This window comes from Cetorhinus maximus, chromosome 26, assembly GCF_964194155.1.
Source record: "Cetorhinus maximus chromosome 26, sCetMax3.hap1.1, whole genome shotgun sequence".
In the NCBI taxonomy this organism is placed as follows: domain Eukaryota; kingdom Metazoa; phylum Chordata; class Chondrichthyes; order Lamniformes; family Cetorhinidae; genus Cetorhinus; species Cetorhinus maximus.
Genome location: NC_135904.1, coordinates 38,110,853 through 38,130,790, shown reverse-complemented (window position 1 = coordinate 38,130,790; position 19,938 = coordinate 38,110,853). Strand labels below are relative to the sequence as shown.

Below are 19,938 nucleotides of genomic sequence, written 5' to 3'. Positions count from 1 at the left end.
TATTGGCATTCTTGTGTAATGTCCTGATGAATGCAAGACAAAAAGTTCTGAAAGCATGTCTCTTTTTTTCACCAATACTCAAGTTCTGTATTACCAAACAACTACTTTCAATTTATATCAATGACTTGGAGAAAGGGACCTAATGTATGGCTGCTAAATTTGCCGATGACATGAAGATAGTTAGGAAAGTAATCTGTGAAGAGGGCATGAAGAGCTTACAAAGGGATATGGACATTGTTAAGCGAGTGGACAAAAATTTGGCAGATGGAGTATAATGTGGTAAAATGTGAAATTGTCCATTTTGGCAGGAAGAATAGAAAAGCAGAATATTATTTAAATGGAGAGAGATTGCAGAGCTCTGAGGAGATGTCCTGGTGCATGAATCACAAAATGGTTATGTGTAGGTACAGCAAGTGATTAGTAAGGCAAATGGATGTTGTTGTTTATTGCAAGGAGAATGAAATATAAAGGAAGGGAAGTGTTGTTATAGTTGAACAGGTAATGGCAAGACCACATCTGGAGTACTATGTACAGTTGTGGTCTCCTTATTTAAGAAATAAATATGTTTGAAGCAGTTCAGAGAAGATTCACTGGACTGATACCTGGAATGAAAGGGTTGTCTTATGAGGAAAGGTTGGACAGGCTGGGTCTGTATCCACTGGAGTTTAGAAGAATGAGAGGTGATCTTATTGAAACATATAAGATTCTAAGGAGACTTGACAGGGTGGATGCTGAGAGGATGTTTCCCTTTGTGGGAGAGACTAGGACTAGGGGACAGAGTTTAAAAATAAGGGGTCTCCCAGTTAAGACAGAGATGCGAAGAATTTTCTTTCTCTCAAGAGGGTGGTGAATCTTTGGAACTCTCTTCCCTGGAGAGCGGTGGAGGGAGGGTCAATGAATATTTTTAACGCTGAGTTAGATAGAGTTTTGGCTGACAAGGGAGTCAAAGGGTATAGGGGGTAGACAGGAGAAATTGGAGTTGAGGCCACAATCAGATCACCCAGGACTTTATTTAATGGCAGGGCTGGCTCGAAGGGCTGAATGGCCTTCTCCTGCTCCTAATTCATATGGTCATATCATCCTTTCCCATTCCTAATTATATTCTTTCGGTGTTAACCACCTGTTCTCAATCCTACAGCCTTTATTCACTAATGGCTTGGAACTGAGTTCAACAAATCTGCTGATGATAGACTATATAGTTTCAAAGAAGAGTTGTATTTGACTCAAAACGTTAATTCTGTTTGACTTCCATGAAAGCTGCCAGACCTGCTGAGTGTTTCCAGCACTTTCTGTTTTTATTTCAGATCTCCAGCATCCCCAGTATTTTGCTTTTATTAGCGGTATGGTCATGTGAGGACTATTCACCGTTCAACAGATGGGATTTAAATATAAGAAATATGATACAATGCATGTTAGAGCACATTAAAGCAAATCCTATTTTTGTTAAATTGAAGAATTGAAGCTGGCATCTTCTCAATCTGCTTTGCTTGTGAACACAGGAAGAGCAAACTTACCCATAAAACAGCCAATTCATTTTGCATAATAGGATTAACTAGGCACAGCCTGGAAGGAAGAGTGTTTGCTGGGCTGAATGACCCCTGATTTCTACTATTCAGATTTAACTGGGCACATTGAGAGTTCCTCTCACTCTCATAAATATAATAATGAAAAATTTGTTTAATCAAAATACAGAGACAGTTCTCAGAATCCGGACAATAATTTATAGCAAAATGTGACATTGTAACGGAGTTCATCGAAAACTACAAAATCATCAGCTAAACCCTGATACACACACAGGACATTTACTAGATAACATTGTGATAAATCTAAAGGTCTTTTCTGCAACTGAAGAAAAACGATCAAGATGTTAACAATTGCTAACTTGAGACCACCACACCCACGCTGAATCCAAATGATGGTTAGTTATTAACAAGTTAAATGTAACATTTCACCCTTCAAGATTGAGATGTGGGAGGTTTGAAATATATTTGCTTCTACATTTAATGATTATGTACAAAAAATAATTTTACAAATTCACAACCCTTGCAATGAGCTTTGCCCACAATGCATTTGTACCCTTGTTAGCTGATTTTTTGTTATCCATTTGTGAAACACCTTGGGATATTTTTCTACATTAATGTCATTATTGAAACACACATTGACTGTCCATCTACTGGATGGCCATCCTTAAGTAGAGAGTTCAAGTACAACTGACACTCTCCCAATGAGTGAAGCTGTATGCTAAGAGTGTGAGTTTGTAAAATTGTCCCGTAAATACTGGCGTGTTTCCAAACCATGCCAGTAAACTAGCCCACCGGCCAATAACCAGCATCCTGCATCCCTAAACCTGTCATTAACCAGCGTCCTGCACCCTTAAACCGGCCAATAACCAGCATCCTGCATCCCTAAACCTGTCGTTAACCAATGTCCTGCACCCTTAATCCGGCCAATAACCAGCATCCTTCACCCTTAAACCTGTCAATAACCAGCATCCTGCACCCTTAAACCTGTCAATAACCAGCGTCCTGCACCCTTAAACCGGCCAATAACCAGCATTCTTCACCCTTAAACCTGTCAATAACCTACATCCTACACATGAATACAAAGGGTAGACTTCTGCTGTCACCATTATAGAATGCTGTGTATTAGATTGAATCTACAAATTCTAAGTTAAAACTAATACAAAATATTTACTTTTGTGCAAAGTCAGAAATTATTTCTTAAGAATTTAAAGAGCTTCATTTAGTTAGAAAACTTGGTTTTGTCAGTGTTCTTGTCTTTATGATTCAGCTTTTCTGCAGAGAACCTCTTCTGCTGTTTCGCTATTTCTCATCAGTTTAATGGTTATTCTGTGAGATTTTGATAGTGACGGTTTTCACTTCTGTGTATTCCCTCAGTCCATATTCACCCCTGTGAGACAAACACAACACAAGTCAGTGTCAGTCATTAATGCATAGACATCAGCTTAAACTCAGAGCTCTGACTGAAGAATGTCACCCACAGCCAGCACCTTTTGGACATTTGCAAACAGGTTGCCTGCAAATCCCCACCATCACCATGTGCTTTGGGAATGACCTCCAGCATCTTTATAATTTCCTTAGTGAAACTTGTTCTCTATACAGAAACGTGGTGTTACTTTCACTGGCCTAATTTGAGTGAGGCAGGCTCACTTATATCATATAATTGAACAACCTCCCCATTCCGGCCTCCTTGGCTGAACCCCCAAACAGAGCAGGTCCTGAGTCAGTAGAAAGGCAGAAAGAAGTGACTCTTTTTCATGTCCTCGCGGGAAGGAATCACTTTACTGAAATCTTCCGAGTACTTCTCAGGAAAACGAAGGCTATGATATAAAGCGACACTCATCTCTCTTCCAGGTGCCCAGCAGTCAACTGGTGATAACGGTTCCAAAATCTTCCTTGCACTTATCCCTTTCGGCCTGAATATTACTGAGGCCAGTGTTCCTATCAGAACGCTGAACTATCAGGAGACATCACTGCTTAACACCAGATTCGTGGTTCCATCAAACAGCAGTGACCAGGAAGCTGAAGTAAGAATTAAATGTGCAGATAAATCTTACTCAGTAATTACCAAGCTTCATTTTTGGTTTGTGAAAATTATAAATGTTCTTAAAATCTGGTTTAGCCTGTGAATAAATCCACTGGTGGTGGGGGGTGGAAAGCAGACACTGTCTTGTTCTGTAAAGCTGTAATCACTGAATTTAACTGTGAGGACATCAGGAATTTTAGCAACAGGAAGTGGCCAGTGGGCTGCCTGCTTTAAATACATCAACCACAATCAGGGAACATTCACTGCTGCAATATAGCTGAATAAGGCTTGTGGCATACACAGAACATCCTTCCTCAACCCTGCCAGATCAACTGAGCACAATCTGCCAAACAACTTATAAAAGGTGTAAATCCAATTCATATAAAAGGTTAACTTTATGATTCTCTCACCCAGATCATGTTTTGTACTCAGGTCATCATTGTATCTGGGTGATAAGAGACAGCAACTGCCTTGGTCTTACTAATAAAGTGAATCCTTTCAGCAGGTATTTCTGGGCTTCTCATTGTTACAACCTAAATACGCCAAATGGGAAACTAAAGTACCACGGGTGCTGTAAATTGGAATTAAAACAGGAAATTCTGGAAATATTCAGCAGGTCAGGAATGAAGGACTCGGTTAACAATTCAGGCTGAAAACCTGACAGGTGCCTGACCTGAAACGTTAGCTCTGTTTCTCTCTTCACAGATGCCAGACCTGCTGAGTGTTTCCAGCATTTTCTATTTTTATTTCAAGTGGGATCTGGATTCAAGCCTTGGGGGGGTTTTTGAGTACAGATGTCTTCTGGATGCTGTAAAGATTTTTTATACATTTACAAGATGTAGGTGTCACTAGCTAGGCCAGCATTTATTGCCCATCCCTAATTGCCCTTGAGAAGGTGGTGGTGAGCTGCCTTCTTGAACCGCTGCAGTCCATGTGGTGTAGGTACACCCACAGTGCTGTTAGGAAGGGAGTTCCAGGATTTTGACCCAGCGACAGTGAAGGAACGACAATATATTTTCAGGTCAGGATGGTGAGTGGCTTGGAAGGGAACTTCCAGGTGGTGGTGTTCCCATCTATCTGCTGCCCTTGTCCTTCTAGATGGTAACGCTCGTAGGTTTGAAAGGTGCTGTACAAGGAGCCTTGGTGAGTTCCTGCAGTGCATCTTGTAGATGGTACACACTGCTGCCACCATGTGTTGGTGGTGGAGTGTCACGGAAAACGGAGTGAACACTCAGACCCAGGAGGTTTGTCTCGGAAGCCTTTATTAAATCGTGATATCACGGAGAGCCCAGCAGCATACAATGGAGCTAGCTGACACTCTGAGGAAGCATCAGAGCACACACGTATTTATCGTAAAAGTCGTACATATCAAAGAGCTTGAAGGTGATAAGACTGTCTAACCTTCAATAATTAATTACATTGAGAATCATTGTCTTTGGCATGCAACACACAATTAGTCTATTCTAATTTATGACTATACAGGATATTGGGGGAAGCCCATCTGGTAATAAAAAAGTGAGACAGAGAATAGATAACCATGCTTGACCTTATCTTTAGTGCTAGTGGGTGTACACTCTAGAGAACAGATGACCATTGCTTGATCCTGTCTCTTTGTGTTGGGGGCAGACATCCTAGCCTTGTCTCAAGGATTCTAGGAAGCTTGTTTATGATACTCCTTTTCTCCTTTCCTGCTCAGTTAGCTGGCAGCTGCAGGTGTACCTGCTAGAACAAAAGAGGGAACTGTGCTGTAGTATTCCACTATGGTTTTAACTGTTTAACCCTTAGTTGTCCTGTAGATGTATTTTATTCTTCCACATGGAGGGAGTGAATGTTTGTGGATGTGGTGCTAATCAAGTGGGGCTGCTTTGTCCTGGATGGTGTCCAGCTTCTTGTGTTCTTGGAGCTGCACTCATCCAGGCAAGTGAGGAGTATCCCAACACACTCCTGACTTGTGCATTGTAGATAGTGGACAGCTTTGGGGAATCAGGAGGTGAGTTACTCACCATAGGATTCCCAGCCCCTGACCTGCTCTTGTAGCCACAGTATTTTTATGGCTAGTCCAGTTCTGTTCCTGGTCAATGGTGACTCCCAGGATGTTGATAGTGGGGATTTGGCGATGGTAATGCCTTTGAATGTCAAGGGGCGATGGTTAGACACTCTCTTGTTGGAGATGGTCATTGCCTGGCACTTGTGTGGTGCAAATGTTACTTTCCACTTGTCAGCTTAAGCCTGGATATTGTCCAGATCTTGCTGCATTTGGACATGGACTGCTTCAGTATCTGAGGAGTTGCGAATGGTGCTGAACATTGTGCAATCATCAGCGAACATCCCCACTTCTGACCTTATGATGGAAGGAAGGTCATTGATGAAGCAGCTGAGAATGGTTGGGCCGAGGTCACGACCCTGAGGAACAAGCAGCCAGACTCTGGATTTCTACCCCTGATTCTGGCCCCAGCATTTGGCCCTATGCAGATTTTTAATGACCACACAAAGTAAGCAAATACGAGTGAGTTATCAGCTGTAAAACACAAAACCTTACTGAAAGACAGAGGCAAATGGCTAGTCTCTGCTTCAATATTCAAGCAATACCCAGGTAGATGTAAACAGCAAGGCTGTGTGACAGCCCCCATACTACTTAAAATCTACCTGACAGTGGCTATCCATCTCAAAGATCAACTGCATTCTGCCTGGATGGAAAATGCTTTAAACTCAGTTGCCTCTTTCCCAATACTAAACTGACCACCACAGAAATAGATGATCTACAATTTCCGGGTGACAGCTGTGTTTTTGTCCACTCTGCACCAGATTTGCAAGGCACTCTCGATCTCTTCAACTCTGCAGGTACGAAAGTTGGTCTGTCCTTGAATGTTGCCAAAAGAAAAAACTCACATCAACCCAGACCTGGTCAACGAAACATTCCACCTCCAATGCATGTTGAAGGAGAGACTCTGGAATATGTTGGCAGCACCTGTCTCAAAAGGCCACCACCAGATCCAACACTGGATCAGCCGTGCCAGCTCAGCCTTCTACAAACTACGGCAGCCAGTGTTTAACAACAAAGACCTCCACAAGTCAACAAAACGCCTGGTGTACAGAGCAGTTGTCATCACCACACTCCTGTACCGCAGTGAGACGTGGACTGTGTATCAGCGACACATAAGAGCGCTAGAGAAATTCTATTATCAATGCCTCTGCCCCATCCTCTGGATCCAATGGGAGGACCAGTGAACAAACACTAGTGTCCTGAAGCCAGCTCCACAAGTATTCAGGCAAAACTCTCGCAAAATCAACTACAATGGACTGGACACTGTCTGGATGGCCAAGAAAGCATCTCCCCAGGTCCTGTTTTCTTAAATCTCAAATGGCCAATGTTCCAGGGGAGGAAAAATAAAACACTTCAAAGACTCTCTGAAACTCTCCTTGAAGCGCAGCAGCATTGACGTTAATGACTGGGAGGAGTTTGCTACCAATCGTTCAAAATGGGACAACTTGTCCATCAAGCTGCATCACACTTTGAACTCAAACACCTTAATGATGAGGCAGAGCGACGGCAGAGAAGGAAAGAAAAGGAAGCAAATCCTGCACTCCGAATTCCAACATTTTGTGGGATATCCTGCCACATGTGTCCAAAGATCTGCGGATTGAGAATTGGCCTCTTCAGTCACATGAAGACCCATGGAAGAAACTTGCCTCAGTTGCGTTCCCGATGCTGGGTCCCTCAATAAGGCGTTATGTACCTTTGAACAAGGAACTCCGCCCCTAGAAACCCACAAATATCTCGACAGGTTGAATACCAGCGGCGGTAGAATGTTGCCCTTACGTAGGCCTTCTTGCCCCAGACTTAATTGGGCAGAGGTGGGATGCAGACGGGATCCCCACAGCACACCCTCTCGTCCGATTAAAACCCTCCACCACCAAAGCTGCCACTGGTTGCGTGGGGTGGGGGTGGGGGGGGGGGCGGGGGTGGATCTGGGGTGGGGGGTGTGGCAGTATTTAAATTGAGCCAAATGTCAAATGTCTCAGTGGATAAGGAGAGACGAGAAATGTTTTGATGCAGTAGTTGTGATCTGGAATGTGCTAACCTGAAAAGATGGTGCAGCTTCATTAGTAACTTTCAAATGGGAATTGGATAAGTGGTTGGGCGTCTTTTGTAGGGTTTAGGGGGGGCAGTGGGAGAGTGTGAATAATTACACAGCTCTTTCAAAGAGCCAGCACAAGCACAACAGCTAAATGACCTCCTTCAGTGCTGAATGATTCTAGAACAACAACTCGTATTTATATAGCATCTTTAATGTAATAGATTGTCCCAAGATGCTTCATAGGAGCATTAACACAGAAAATTTGACATCAAGTCACATAAGCAAATATTAGGGCTGATGATAAAAAGCTTGGTCAGGCAGGAAGGTGAGGAGTGCCTTAGAGGAAAGAAAGGTGGAGAGATTTTGGGAAGGAATTCAAGAGATCAGGGCCTGACTGCATAGCGACCAACAGTGGAAGGAAGGAAATCAGGGAAGCTCGAGAGGCCAGGATTAAAAGAATGCAGAGATCTAAGAAGATTGTAGGGCTGCAGGAGATCATAAAGATAGGGAAGGGTAAGGCAATGGAGGGTTAGGGTTCGGGGTTAGGGTGAGGGAAGGAGTGAGGCTATGGAGCAATTTGAAAGCAAACCTGAGGATTTTAAAAGAGGTCTTTGCTTAACCGATAGCCAATATAGGTCAGCAAGCATAGGGCTTATGGGACTTGGTGCAAGTTAAGGGCCCAAATTTCATGGTCAGTTACAAAGCAATGGCTCTTGCTACTGACCCACAAAGATCTAGCAATCGCTGTGACATGGGTTTCCCCTTTCTCAATGTCAGTTTAAATCTGACACCAAGTCTGAGGAGATGGTGGTGTAGTGGTAATGTCACTGGACTAGTAATCCAGGGGCCCAGGCTAATGTTTTGGGGACATGGGTTCAAATCCCACCACAGCAGCTGGTGAAATTTAAATTCAATTAATAAATCTGGAATTGATAGCTTGTCTCAGTAACAATGACTGTGAAACTATCATTGATTGCTGTAAAAACCCATCTGGTTCACTAACGTCCTTTAGGGATGGAAATCTGCCTCCTTACCTGGCCTGGCCTACATGTGACTCCAGACCCCCAGCAATGTGGTTGACTCTTAAATGGCCTCTGAAATGGCCAAGTAAGCCACTCAGTTCAAGGGCAATTAGGGATGGGCAACAAATGCTGGCCTAGCCAGCAATGCCCACATCCCATGAAACATTGGATCTAGGGATTCACTAATGGTGATGTCATCAAGCAACATAAACAGCCAATTGCATTGAATTATCCTCAAAGACAGCAAGCCAGGAAATAAATCCCACAGAATCCCTTCACTTTGAATTTAAATTAAACTTATACAGAAAACAAAATAAACAATTGAGACATTACAGATGGGATTAAGGTAAAAAGCTGGAATATCATTCACAAATTCCAAAAAAAATTACAAATCTGTAGAATTTTTTTTATCATAATGGAGAAATTTGTCATTCCAGAAATATAAAATTACTCTTCAAGGGCCAGTGAGGGTATTTAGCAGTATTTTTATGGGCTGAGTGGTCTCCCTCCTGTAATGATCTATGACTCTACAATTATGAAGTTACCGTGCTGCTAAAAAACAAGGAACACCCCATTCAACAAGTGTAACATTTTTAAGGGTTTTTATAGAGAGACTAAGAGTGCAAGTTCTTGACAGTTCCTATTGAGATTGCAGTCTGGGGGGTGGGCATATTCCCTCTGGAGAAGAATAGAATCACCAACAGCACCTTCTGGATTTCCCGGTTTAACTGCGCATGTGCGGACTTCAGAAGGTAGTGTCAGTTTCAGGGGAGTCATGATACTGAACACAGACAGTTTCACTGCAATTACTACCATAATATGGGCAGCAGAGCCTTGAATGAACCTAAGTTAATGGGGAGTGGAAGGTGAGAGACCAGCCAGGAATCCATTCGAGTGGTCAGGCCTCAGGGTAACAAAGGCATGAATGAAGGTTTCAGCAAAAGATGTCAGGCGCAGAGTCATGACATGTTACAGTTGTGGAAGTAGAAGTGATGGCGTGGACATGTGGTCAAACATGGGCATGTGGTCAAACATGGACATGTGGTCAAACATGGGCATGTGGTCAAACATGGGCATGTGGTCAAACATGGACATGTGGTCAAACATGGGCATGTGGTCAAACATGGGCATTTGGTCAAACATGGGCATGTGGTCAAACATGGACATGTGTCAAAACCGCAGCTCAGGGTCAAACATGGGCATGTGGTCAAACATGGGCATGTGGTCAAACGTCGGCATGTGGTCAAACATGGACGCGTGTCAAAACTAAAGCTCAAGGTCAAACATGATATCAAGGTTGTGAAGAGTGTGATTTGGTCCCAGTTACCAGGGAGAGGAATAGGGTCAGTGACTTTGGAACAAAGCTTGTGACGGAGACTGAAAACAATGGCTTCAGGCCCTCCCCATCCCTTAAAGAGTAATTTTATATTTCTGGAATGACAAATTTCTCCATTGTGATAAAAAATTCCACAGATTTGTAAAATTTTTTGAAGTTTGTATTTGAAGTTTGTAATGATATTTCAGCTTTTACCTTAATCCCATCTATAATATCTCAATCATTGTACCATCATGTGTACTGTCTACAAGATGCACTGTAGGAACTCACCAAGGCTCCTTAGGCAGCACCTTGCAAACCTATGACCACCAGAAGGACAAGGGCAGCAGATAGATGGGAACACTACCACCTGGAAGTTCCCCTCCAAGCCACTCATCATCCTGACTTGGAAATATATCACCGTCCCTTCACTGTTGCTGGGTTAAAATCCTGAAACTCCCTCCCTAACAGCATTGTGGATGTACCTACACCACATGGACTGCAGCGGTTCAAGAAGGCAGCTCACCACCACCTTCTCAAGGGCAACTGGGGATGGGCAATAAATGCTGGCCCAGCCAGTGAGGCCCACATCCCATGAATGAATTTTTTAAAAATGATTTTGTTTGATATTGTTTCCAATTTGGTTCAAAGTGGTTTCTGCTCAGCTAGTACTGGAAGTCAGACAAGCAGCACGATAACTCAGTGACAGTGGCGGGCTCGATCAGCTGGATGTTGTCAGTGTACGTGTGGAATGTGTTGTGTTTGAGGATGATATCACTGAGGGACAGAATGAAGATGAGGGATAGGAGGGGGCCAAGGATAGATCCTTAGGGGACATCAGAGGTGATAGTGTGGGAGCAGGAAGAGAAGCTGTTGCAGGTGATCCTTTGGCTATGATTAGATAAGAATGGAATCAGGTGAGGGCAGTGCCTTAGCATATTGTTCTATATTAAAAGTGCTATATTAATGTGAGTTGTTGTTGGCAGAAGCACCAAAACCAACACAGGGAAATCACTGTAGGAGCAGACCAGATATGGTGTTAAATCCTCAGTAATGGGTGAAATACAACCTGTAAATGTAATCTCGCTAACTGATAATCAGGAAAGAGCATTTTACTCAGTAATAAGCTTTGGCCATCATCCAAACCTTAATGTGCACGGTAAATCTCCAGTCTAATTCCTTAATGTGGAACTAAAATAAGAGGGTTAAAGGTCAGGCTGATTTCCTTTGATGAATATTCCTTAAATGTCTCATTGACTTCCTGTTCCCAGCATTCTGAGAATATTAGGGCGTCTCTACTGCAGTTAGAAACATAGAATTCTCCTATTTTCTTAATCTGTCAGAGCCAGCTGGTAGCATGGACAGCAACATAGACTTCACTTTCTGCAGCCACACAGAAGCTGGAGAAGGGGTGAATAGTTGCAGTAATGAAACCGAAAGACACCATCAGATACTTAATGAAATGATATGCAGGGTCAATATGCAGGAACCTGATGTGACCACAAGCCAACAAAAAGCAGAAAATGATAATTGAATGGGAATTTCCATGACCTGTTTAATAAGGGCACTAAGTTTATCAGAGGCACTGGGTCTACTAGAGGCACTGGGTATATCAGAAGCACTGGGCACTGGGTTTATCAGAGGCACTGGGTTCATCAGAGACACTGGGCACTGGATTTATCGGAGGCACTGGGCACATCAGAGACACTGGGCACCGGGTTCATCAGAGACACTGGACACTGGGTTTATCAAAGGCACTGGACACTGGGTTTATCAGACACACTGGGCTCTGGGTTTATCAAAGACACTGGGCTCTGGGTTCATCAGACACACTGGGCACTGGGTTTATCAGAGACACTGGCACTGGGTTTATCAAAGACACTGGGCTCTGGGTTCATCAGACACACTGGCACTGGGTTTATCAAAGACACTGGGCTCTGGGTTTATCAGAGACACTGGCACTGGGTTTATTAGAGACACTAGGAGCACTGGGTTTATCAGAGACATTGGGCACTGAGTTCATCAGAGACACTGGGTTTATCAGAGGCACTGGGGGTTTATCAGAGTCACTGGGCACTGAGTTCAAATCCCTGCCCACAGATTCCAGGGATCTTAACTGATCATCTTCCGCACACTCAGTGTGGAATCTTCCTGATCCCTAGGAGGGGGTTTGAAGATGGGACCAGGAGGGAATGTAGCTATGAGGGTGTCAGGTGAGAGGTCCAACGTGCTCATGCCTCAGGTTGATCTTGCCAGAGGCAGGTCATCACTGGCATTGGTGGGTAGCCCATTTGAATATTTAATTGTCCAATTTTGGGCAGATAGGGTACATCACCAAGATGTTCCCATTAGTGGACAGGATTCCTGCTGAGGCCAAAGCCAGGTAGGTGCCTGGAAGCGGCTTGCTGGTGTCTGGAGAGGGTGGGGGCTGGTGAGGAATCTTAGGTCCCGACCCCCCCAACAGGAGTTGTAGGGATTAGCAGCCTCAGGCCGTCCTGTGAGGGGGCTTCCCCCGCCAAATTGGGTGGCCTGGCAGCTGTGGTCACAAAGTAAATACCTGGGTAAATGACACTGTCCTGTAGCAGCGACGCTCTTTGCTGGCAGGGCTGCTGACTTGAGGCTGTGGGCCATTTGATTGGGTCTCCAGCATTAGGAACCCCACTTGCTGTCCTGAATTGGACAGTGGACACAGATGCCGCCAATAAGGAGACCATCTCCTGGGGGCTATTGCTGGTGGCTCACTGCCAACTGGTGCAAGGCAGGGCCTTGGAAATGGTCCCAACCAGCGATCATTTTACAAGTGGGTAAGGTTGCACTCTGAGCTTGAGTTCCAATAAGATACCCACAACCTGAGCTGCTCCTGTCGGATATCCATTCATTCGATTCCAGGGCTCTGGAATCCTGCACAATTACAAACTGTATTATCAGATCTTCATATTGTTTGAGTTATACCTTATTTTGTTATTAGTCATTCAGGGGATGTGGGCCTCACTGGCTGGGCCAGCATTTATTGCCCATCCCTAGTTGTCCTTGAGAAGGTGGTGATGAGCTGCCTTCTTGAATCGCTGCAGTCCATGTGGTGTAGGTACACCCACAGTGCTGTTAGGAAGGGAGTTCCAGGATTTTGACCCAGTGACAGTGAAGGAACGGTGATATATTTCCAAGTCAGGATGGTGAGTGACTTGGAGGGGACCTTCCAGGTGGTGGTGTTCCCATCTATCTGCTGCCCTTGTCCTTCTAGATGGTAGTGATCGTGGGTTTGGAAGGTGCTGTCTAAGGAGCCTTGGTGAATTCCTGCAGTGCATCCTGTAGATGGTACACACTGCTGCTACTGTGTGTTGGTGGTGGAGGGAGTGAATGTTTGTGGATGTGGTGCCAATCAAGCGGGCTGCTTTTTCCTGGATGGTATCAAGCTTCTTCAGTGTTGTGGGAGCTGCACTCACCCAGGCAAGCGGGGAATATTCCATCACACTCCTGACTTGTGCATTGTAGATGGTGGACAGGGTTTGGGGAGTCAGGAGGTGAGTTACTCATCGCACGATTCCTAGCCTCTGACCTGTTCTCGTAGCCACAGTATTTATATGGCTAGTCCAGTCCAGTTTCTGGTCAATGGTAACTCCCAGGATGTTGATAATGTGGAATTCAATGATGGTAATGCCATTGACCATCAAGGGGTGATGGTTGGATTCTGTCTTGTTGGAGATGGTCATTGCCTGACACTTGTGTGTCACGAATGTTATTTGCCACATGTCAGCCCAAGCCTGGATATTGTCCAGGTCTTGCTGCATTTGGACATAGACTGCTTCAGTATCTGAGGAGTCACGAATGGTGCTGAATATTGTGCAATCATCAGCGAACATCTCCACTTCTGACCTTATAATTGAAGGAAGGTCATTGATGAAACAGCTGAAGATGGTTGGGCCGAGGACACTACCCTGAGGAACTCCTGCAGTGATGTCCTGGGGCTGAGTCTGACCTCCAACAACCACAACCATCTTCCATTGTGCTAGGTATGATCCAACCAGCAGAGACTTTTCCCCCTGATTCCCATTAACTCCAGTTTTGCTAGGGCTCCTTGATGCTACACTCGGTCAAATGCGGTCTTGATGTCAAGGGCAGACACTCTCACCTCACCCCGGGAGTTCAGCTCTTTTGTCCATGTTTGAACCAAGGCTGTAATGAGGTCAGGAGCTGAGTGGCCCTGATGGAACCCAAACTGAGTGTCAGTGAGCAGATTATTGCTAAGCAAGTGCTTCTTGATAGCACTGTCAATGACCCCTTCCATTACTTTACTGATGATTGAGAGTAGACTGATGGGGCGGTAATTGGCCGGATTGGATTTGTCCTGCTTTTCATGTACAGGACACACCTGGGCAATTTTGCACATAGCCGGGGAGATGCCAGTATTGTAGCTGTACTGGAACAGCTTGGCTAGGAGCGCGGCAAGTTCTGGAGCACAAGTCTTCAGCACTATTGCCAGAATATTGTCAGGGCCCATAGCCTTTGCAGTATCCAGTGCCTTCAGCTATTTCTTGATATCACGTGGAGTGAATCGAATTGGCTGAAGATTGGCATCTGTGATGCTGGGGACCTCCGGAGGAGGCCGAGATAGATTATCCACTCGGCACTTCTGGCTGAAGATTGTTGCAAATGCTTCAGCCTTATTTTTTGCACTGATGTGCTGGGCTCCTCCATCATTGAGGATGGGGATATTTGTAGAGCCTCTTCCTCCAGTGAGTTGTTTAATTGTCCACCACCATTCACAACTGGATGTGGCAGGACTGCAGAGCTTAGATCTGATCCGTTTGTTGTGGGATCACCTAGCCCTGTCTATCACTTGCTGTTTATGCTGTTTAGCAGGCAAGTAGTCCTGTGTTATAGCTTCACCAGGTTGACACCTCATTTTTAGGTGTGTCTGGTGCTGCTCCTGACATGCCCTCCTGCACACTTCATTGAACCAGTGTTGATCCCCTGGCTTGGTGGTAATGGTAGAGTGGGGGATATGCTGGGCCATGAGGTTACAGATTGTGTTTGAGTACAATTCTGCTGCTGCTGATGGCCCACAGCGCCTCATGATGCCCAGTCTTGAGTTGCTAGATCTGTTTGAAATCTATCCCATTTAGCAGGTGGTAGTGCCACACTATTAACAAATGGGCTGATTCAGTAAAAAAACAATGAAGGAAAAGAATAAATGGAGAGTAAACTGGTCAGCCGTCTCAGGATGTATCAGTGGAATGACAGAATAGAGAAGCTTATTCAATATATTCAACACACAGAGGAAGAGGAACCAAAACTACATTACTGACATTCAGATGAAAATGTATAACATGAAATCCTTACAGTTCTCTTCCATTTCCAGACATTTTGAAGCCTCCAAATGGTGCCTGAGCATGAAGAGCATTATAGCAATTAATCCTGCAAAACAAAACAAAAACAGCATTAAACTTCCATATCTCCCGACGCAGGACTAGATTGGCAGGAGAGGTTACTGTCCGCCCTCTCCTGGCTGATGCCCTGTAGTGCAGTATTTAACCAGGCACCTTCTCAAGCTAAAATAGAATTACCTGGAAAAACTCAGCAGGTCTGGCAGCATCGGCGGAGAAGAAATCAGTTAACGTTTCGAGCCTTCATGGCCCTTCGGCAGAACTGAAGCATAGTTAGGAGAAGGGAGAAATATAAACTGGTTTAAGGTTGGGGGTGGGGTGTGGAGAGAGACGTTGAAGGTGTGGTGATTGTGGAGATGAGCAGATAATCAAAAGATGTCACAGACAAAAGGGTCAAAGAGGTGTTGAAGGTGGTGATATTTGTCTGAGAAAAGTGCTAATTAAGAATGGAAGACAGGATATTCAAAGTACAGCTCTAGTGGGGGTGGGGTGGAAAGACTAACAAGGTTTTAGTTTTAGATTTAAAAATAATGGAAATAGGTGGGGAAAGAAGAATCTATATAAATTATTGAAAAAAAAAGAGGGGAGGGGGGAGAAACGGGGTGGGGATGGGGGGAGGGGGAGTTTAAGATCTAAAGTTGTTGAATTCAATATTCAGCCCAGAAGGCTGTAAAGCGCCTAGTCGGAAGATGAGGTGCTGTTCCTCCAGTTTGCGTTGGGCTTCACTGGAACAATGCAGCAAGCCAAGGACAGACATGTGGGCAAGAGAACAGGGTGGAGTGTTAAAATGGCAAGCGACAGAGAGGTTTGGGTCTTTCTTGCGGACAGACCGGTGTTCCGCAAAACGGTCGCCCAGTTTGCGTTTGGTCTCTCCAATGTAGAGGAGACCGCATTGGGAGCAACGAATGCAGTAGACTAAGTTAGGGGAAATGCAAGTGAAATGCTGCTTCACTTGAAAGGAGTGTTTGGGCCCTTGGATGGTGAGGAGAGAGGAAGTGAAGGGGCAGGTGTTGCATCTTCTGCGTGGGCATGGGGAGGTGCCATAAGTGGGGGTTGAGGAGTAGGGGGTGATGGAGGAGTGGACCAGGGTGTCCCGGAGGGAACAATCCCTACGGAATGCCGTCAGGGGGGGTGAAGGGAAGATGTGTTTGGTGGCGGCATCATGCTGGAGTTGGCGGAAATGGCGGAGGATGATCCTTTGAATGCGGAGGCTGGTGGGGTGGTAAGTGAGGACAAGGGGGACCCTATCATGTTTCTGGGCAGGAGGAGAAGGCGTGAGGGAGGATGCGCGGGATATGGGCCGGACACGGTTGAGGGCCCTGTCAACGACCGTGGATGGAAAACCTCGGTTAAGGAAGAAGGAGGACATGTCAGAGGAGCTGTTTTTGAAGGCAGCGTCATCAGAACAGATGCGACGGAGGCGAAGGAACTGAGAGAATGGGATGGAGTCTTTACAAGAAGCGGGGTGTGAGGAGCTGTAGTCGAGGTAGCTGTGGGAGTCGGTAGGCTTGTAATGGATATTGGTGGACAGTCTATCATCAGAAATTGAGACAGAGAGGTCAAGGAAGGGAAGAGAAGTGTCAGAGATGGACCACAGAGATGGACCAAATATCACCACCTTCAACACCTCTTTGACCCTTTTGTCTGTGACATCTTTTGATTATCTGCTCATCTCCACAATCACCACACCCTCAACGTCTCTCTCCAGCCCCCCCTCCCCCCACCTTAAACCAGTTTATATTTCTCCCTTCTCCTAACTATGCTTCAGTTCTGCCGAAGGGCCATGAAGGCTCGAAACGTTAACTGATTTCTTCTCCGCCGATGCTGCCAGACCTGCTGAGTTTTTCCAGGTAATTCTGTTTTTGTTTTGGATTTCCAGCATCCGCAGTAGCTTTTAGCTTTTTGTTTTTACCTTCTCAAGCTGTTGTGTTGATGCCAGTTACCTGTGTGTTTGTTGCACAGCCCTCGTGTGGAAGGAAACAGACTAAGGTTATAAGATCATAAGGAGCGGTTGTAGGCCATTCGGCCCATTGAGCCTCCTCCTACATCCAGTAAGATCATGGCTGATCTGATTGTCACTTCAACTCCACTTTCCTGCCTGTCCCTCATAATCCTTGACTCCCTTGTTGATCGAAAACCTGTCTAACTCAGCCTTGAACATATTCAGTGACCCAGCCTCCACCACTCTCTGGGGTAGAAAATTCTAAAGATTAATGACCCTCTGAGAGAAGAAATTCCTCCTCATCTCACTGTTAAATGGGAGACCCCTTGTTTTGAAGCTGTGCCCCCTAGTTCTAGACTCCCCCACAAAGGGAAACTTCCTCTCAGCATCTACCCTGTCGGGCCTCCCTCAGAATCTTATATGTTTCAATAAGACCACCTCATCCTTCTAAACTCCAGAAAGTATACACCCAACCTGCTCAATCTTTCCTCATAAAATAATCCCTTCATCCCAGGAATCAACTGAGTGAACCTTTGCTGAACTGCTTCCAATGTAAGTACATCCCTTCTTAAGTAAGGTAACCAAAACTTTACGCAGTACATTAAGCACAATCTCATCAATTCCCTGTATAGTTGCAGCAAGGCTTCCCTAATTTTAAACTTCATTCTCCTTGAAATAAAAGCCAATGTTCCATTTGCCTTCCCAATCATTTGCTGTACCTGCATGCTAACTTTTTGTGATTCATGCACAAGGACACTCAGATCTCTCTGTACTGGAGCATTCTGCAATCTCTCTCCATTTAAATATCATGCTGCTTTTCGATTCCTCCTGCCAAAGTGGACAACCTCACATTTTCCCACATTATACTCCATCCAAATTTTTGCCCACTCGCTTAACCTGTCTGTATCCCTTTGCAGACACTTTGTATCCTCCTCACAACTTTCTTTCCTACCTATCTTTGTATCATCAGCAAATTTGGCTACAATACACTCGGCCCCTTCATCCAAGTCAGTAATATAAATCATAATTAGTTGATGCCCCAGCACCGATTCCTGCAGCAGCCCCACTGGTTACAGTTGCCAACCTGAAAAATGACCCACTTATCTCGACTCTGTTTCCTGTTAGTTAGCCTCTATACTATATCCATGCTAATATATTACCCCCTAATTCCATGAACTTTAGTCTCGTGTAGTAACCTTCTATGTGGCACCTTATCAAATGTCTTTTGAAAATCCAAATACACTACATCTGTTCATTCCCATTTATCTACCCTGCTTGTTACACTCTCAAAGAACTCTAATAACTTTGTCAAATGTAATTTCCCTTTCACAAAATCACCCTAACTCTGCCTAATTGCATTATTATTTTCTATATGTTCAGCTACTACCTCCTTAATGATGGATTCTAGTATTTCCCAATGACAGAAGTTAGACTAACTGGCCTATACTTTCCTGCTTTCTGTCTCCCTATCTTGAATAGGGCTGTTACATTTGCAGTTTTCCAGTCTGCTGGGGCCTTTCTAGAATCTAGGGAACTTTGGAATATTACCAGCAATGCATCCATTAACTCTGCAGCCACTTATTTCAAGACCCTACAATGTAGGCCATCAGGTCCGGGGGACTTGTCAGACTTTAGTCCTATTAGTTTTCCAGGTGCTTTTTCTCTACTGATAGTGACTGTTTTAAGTTCCTCCCTCCCTTTTCCCATAGGGCTTTCCTACTATTCTTGGGATGCTTTTTATGTTTTCTACTGTGAAGACAGAAACAAAATACTTGTTTAAAGTGTCTACCACTTCCTTGTTTCCATTATTAATTACCCAGTCTCACCCTCTAAGAGACCAACATTCACTTTAGCTACTCTTTTCCTTTTTATTTAATTGTAGAAGCTTTTATTATCTGTTTTTATATTTCTTGCTAGTTTTCTCTCATATTCCAATTTCTCCCTCTTGATTCTTTGTTTAATTGGTAAAAACCAACTTTGCTGGTTTCTAAAAGTTTCCCAATCTTCTGGGCTACCATTAATCTTCACAGCATTCTATATCTTTTAATTCAATTTGGTACCATCCTTAATTCCTTAGTTAGCCATGGATGGTGCATTCTTCTTGTAGAGTCTTTCTTTCTCAATAGAATATATTTTTGTTGAGAGTTATGAAATAACTCCTTAAATGTCTGCCACTGCTGCGAACTCTGTATTCATACTCTTCTAATTGCCTTTATTTAAGTTTCAAACTAGTTTCAGACCCAAACACTACTCTGTCTTTCTCTCCATAGATGCTGTTAGACCTGCTGAGTTTTTCCAGCATTCTTTGTTTTTGTTTCAGATTTCCAGCATCCACAGTATTTTGCCTTTATCTTAATTTCAGACCCATATTTCTCACCCTTAAACTGAACATGAAATTCTACTCTATTATGATCACTCTTACCTAGAGGATCCTTTGCTATGAGATTGTTAATTAATCCTGTCTCATTGCACATTACCAAGTCTAAAGTAGCCTGTTCCCTGGTTGGTTCTGAACATATTTTTCTAAAAAAACTGTCCCAAATACACTATGAACTCATACTCCAAGCTACCTTTGCCAATTTGACTTTGTCCAATCTATGTAAAGATTAAAATCACCCACAATTATTGCATTCCCTTCCTTACAAGCCCC

The 19,938-nt window shown here is 44.3% G+C and overlaps 1 protein-coding gene across 1 annotated transcript in view; it reads right to left on the bottom strand.

The window, feature by feature from the left end:
- Positions 1 to 1,659: 1,659 nt before the first annotated feature.
- Positions 1,660 to 19,938, bottom strand: part of aldh1a3 (aldehyde dehydrogenase 1 family, member A3) — a 164,087-nt gene continuing 145,808 nt past the window's right edge. The window contains exons 12-13 of the mRNA XM_078530494.1: positions 15,303 to 15,377; positions 1,660 to 2,910 (exon numbers count right to left, since the gene is read on the bottom strand). Of these exons, the coding sequence (XP_078386620.1) occupies positions 2,838 to 2,910; positions 15,303 to 15,377 (148 nt within the window). The 3' untranslated portion in view covers positions 1,660 to 2,837. The remainder of the gene's footprint in view (positions 2,911 to 15,302; positions 15,378 to 19,938) is intronic.